The 3,517-nt window shown below is 43.4% G+C and overlaps 1 protein-coding gene across 1 annotated transcript in view; it reads right to left on the bottom strand.

Moving 5' to 3' along the window:
- Positions 1–3,427, bottom strand: part of SMIM13 (small integral membrane protein 13) — a 23,794-nt gene extending 20,367 nt beyond the window's left edge. Inside the window, exon 1 of the mRNA XM_049655046.1 lies at positions 3,324–3,427. Coding sequence (XP_049511003.1) covers positions 3,324–3,399 — 76 coding nt within the window. The 5' untranslated portion in view covers positions 3,400–3,427. The remainder of the gene's footprint in view (positions 1–3,323) is intronic.
- Between the last annotated feature and the right edge of the window lie 90 nt (positions 3,428–3,517).

Below are 3,517 nucleotides of genomic sequence, written 5' to 3' on the forward strand. Positions count from 1 at the left end.
AAAAGAAAAAGAAAAAGAAAAAGAAAAAGAAAAAGAAAAAGAAAAAGAAAAAGAAAAGAAAAAATACTTGAGGTGCCTGAGTGGCTCTGTTGGTTGAGCGTCTGATTCTTGATTTCATCTCAGGTCATGACAGGTCATGGGATGGGGCCCTGCATCAGGCTCAGCGCTAAGCATAGAACCTGCTTACGATTCTCAGTCTCTCTCTCCCCTTCCTTTTCCCCAGCTCACTCTCTCTCTCTCTAAAATTAAAAAAAAAATTTTTTTAAGAAAAACTATTCGATGCATGAGCCTTGGGTGCAGGAAAAAAGTGAGAGCTGGAGATAATCAATTTGAGTCATTAGCTACAGTTAATATTTAAATCTCCAGGACTAGATAAGGTTATCATAGGGAAAGACCAGAAGGAAAAAGGAATAGAAATACATACTTGTATTATAATACAGAAATATAGTAGAAAATAGCATGCATTATTTCACAGAGTAAGGGCAAGTACTAGTCCATAAAATTTTTATTTCAGAGACAGAAAGATGATAGTGAGATAGATAAATGTATATAAATAAACAGATTGGCATATGTAATTTGTATACTTATAAATGTACTGGGAATAATGTAAAATGTATTTCCTATCAGAGACTGTGATCCAAAATATTTAAGAAATTCTAGGGGATGAGAAGCCAGGAAAAAGGTAAACAATTAGGCGCTGTGGTCGGAAGAATACTATGAAAGTATAGTGTACAAAAGCCAAGAGAAATACTTCGTAGAAGAAATGCTCACCAATATGGAATGAGTATGAGAGGTTAAATACAATTAAGACTAAGTGACCAGTGACCATGGGCTTGGTAATACGGAGACCATTTGTTGCTGACCTTGACAAGGGCCACTTCAGTGAACAGTGGTAGTGGAAAACACTTTAGCGTGGATGAGAGGCAAAAAAGTACATACAACCAATACAGACAAGAGAAAGAAAATCTCCCCAGGAACCTGAAATTTGAACATCAGAATTCACTATGTGAAAGAGCCAGTCAGAGTTTTAAAATAAAGTAGGCTACCAGTTTCTTGGGACAGTCACAGGTTTCTAATCTCCAATGTTGACTGTATTTGGCGATAGGGCCTTTAGAGACTTAATTAAGGTTAAAAGAATTCATAAGGGTGAGGCCCTAATCCAATATGACTGGCTTTCTTACTAGAAAAGATTAGGGCACAGACACACACAGAGAAAAGACCACGCGAGAACACCGGGAAAAGACAGCCGGGAAAAGACAGCCGGGAAAAGACAGCCGTCTACAAGCCAAGGACAGGGGCCTCAGAAGAAATCAACCCTGCTGACACCTTGATCTCAGACTTCTAGCCTCTAGAACTGTAAGACCATAAATTTCTGTTGTTTAGTGTATGTGGTATTTTGCTATGGCATCCCTGCAAACTAATACAAGGCCTGAGATTCTCGAGCCTCAAGTCTGGTCAGATCCTTCCCCCCAACCTCTCATCCCTCCCCAAGCCCCCCAGGTCCATCCTAGTCAAACCATGAAGCTAGAGCATCATTAGCTCTCTCAACAGCAACAAAAAAAAGTGCTTGAATTACTTCTTCATAAAGCTATTATTAGTTCTGGACCATTCCAATCAAAATAAGATGTTCTTTTTTACTTACCACACCTCACCTCTCATTCCACAATTATTTTCTGAAACCAAAGGCAAGATATTTTCAGAAAAATGAGTAAAATCAAAGTTAAATAGCTCTCCGGAGCTGAGAGAGCAAGTATGATGTAGTAACAATCGGGAATTTTGATGCCCCCAGTTGGGCAAACGTTCTACCCAAGGTTTTGTACAGTCTATGTGTCACATCCCCAATTGCAGGCAGCTCACATCTTCAGATTGGAAAAGAAAGCATATGCTTGCATGCTTTCCTCCTTCCCCACCTGCAAACAAACCACACAGATCTGCTTTTCTTTACTTCCAGAATCTCACGTATCTACAATTAGCCCCAAATCCTGACGTCGCAAGCAGGAAACCGAGAAAGGCTTTTCAATTGTTTTATCATCAGAAAAGAAAGGCTGTTAACTCCGGTTCCTTCCTAAAGCAAGAAAATTAAAAATATACACACACGTATATAAAAACAAATACAGGGGTGCCTGGGTGGCTCAGTCGGTTGGGCGTCCGACTTCGGCTCAGGTCATGATCTCGCGGTCCGTGAGTTCGAGCCCTGCATCGGGCTCTGGGCTGACAGCTCAGAGCCTGGAGCCTGTTTCAGATTCTGTGTCTCCCTCTCTCTCTGACCCTCCCCTGCTCATGCTCTGTCTCTCTCTGTCTCAAAAATAAGTAAATGTTAAAAAAAAAAAAAAAATTTAAAAAAACAAATACATATATAGGCATTTGCATAAGTGCACACATATCTTCTCCAAACACAGTTGATACTGAGCATTTAGTACATCATGTAATGAATGTATTTATTTTTATTTCTGCTTAGTTATTGCATCAACCTGAACCCATTCTTCAATATACTGGAATTATGAAAAATTAAACTCACTGACATCTGGTTCTCAATTACTTCCCAAATTTTCACAACTGCTCAGCCACTTTGCTCAGAGACCTGTGGTTATCAGTTACTGTACATACAGAAGTCAAGAAGATCTAAAATGACGCTAATATTACCCTGAGAAGAAAGTTTTATGTCGTCTCAACCCAAGAAAGTCAAAAAATCACAGCAAACAAAACAGCACCATTATTACAAAACTGAGAGTTAGGTTACCTGACCCTGGAAGTTTAATATAGCCGGGGTTTTTTTTAAGTTCTGCCTAGCCTAGACATTTCTGTCGGGAATCTAGTTTGAGCCTGAACTCGAAGTAAACAATTTCACGGAGGGTTTCATACCCAACTCTGTCCCCACCCCCTGATTCAATGAAGGAACGGAAAGTTCTCATTATCATCAGGGCCCGAACCTCTAAAAAAAAAAAAAAGGACAAGGAAAAACCAATCACTTCACCTTCGAATGCAGGCCAAGGTTAAAATCTGGGCAGACAGTGGTAAGAACGGCAATCAGGAGCAGACGCTGCCCGAGAAGCAAGCAGTATCTGGTTTAACCCCGAGTCAGGATGCCCAGCCCTGGAACCTGTTCTTTCCCTCTCCAGGATGCCAGAGGGCCTGTCCTGGGTCAGGGGCACATCTCCCCCGAGCGACGTGGGCAGCGGATGATTTTAAGACACTTGTCCATCCACGACATTTAAAACCAAAAAAAGAAAGAGACAGGGACAGAGAAAACAAGCGAGCACCCCGAGTCGCGCGGGCGTGTGTACCGCCGTGTGGAACTGCCCCGCGGCGGATGCCCCACTCACCGCACACCATCAGCAGCAGGACGATCAGCAGCGTGACCACGAACACCAGCAGGGTCAGCCCGACGTTGTGCCACATCTTGGGGAGAGGACGGCGGTCGGAGGCGGGCTGCGGGGCGGCGGGCGCGGGCGGGCCGGCGGCGAGTGCTGGGCTTCAGCGGCGGGCGCCGGGGGCGGCGGAACGCCGGGGCGGCATG

This window comes from Panthera uncia (assembly GCF_023721935.1).
Source record: "Panthera uncia isolate 11264 chromosome B2 unlocalized genomic scaffold, Puncia_PCG_1.0 HiC_scaffold_25, whole genome shotgun sequence".
NCBI classification, from domain to species: Eukaryota; Metazoa; Chordata; class Mammalia; order Carnivora; family Felidae; genus Panthera; species Panthera uncia.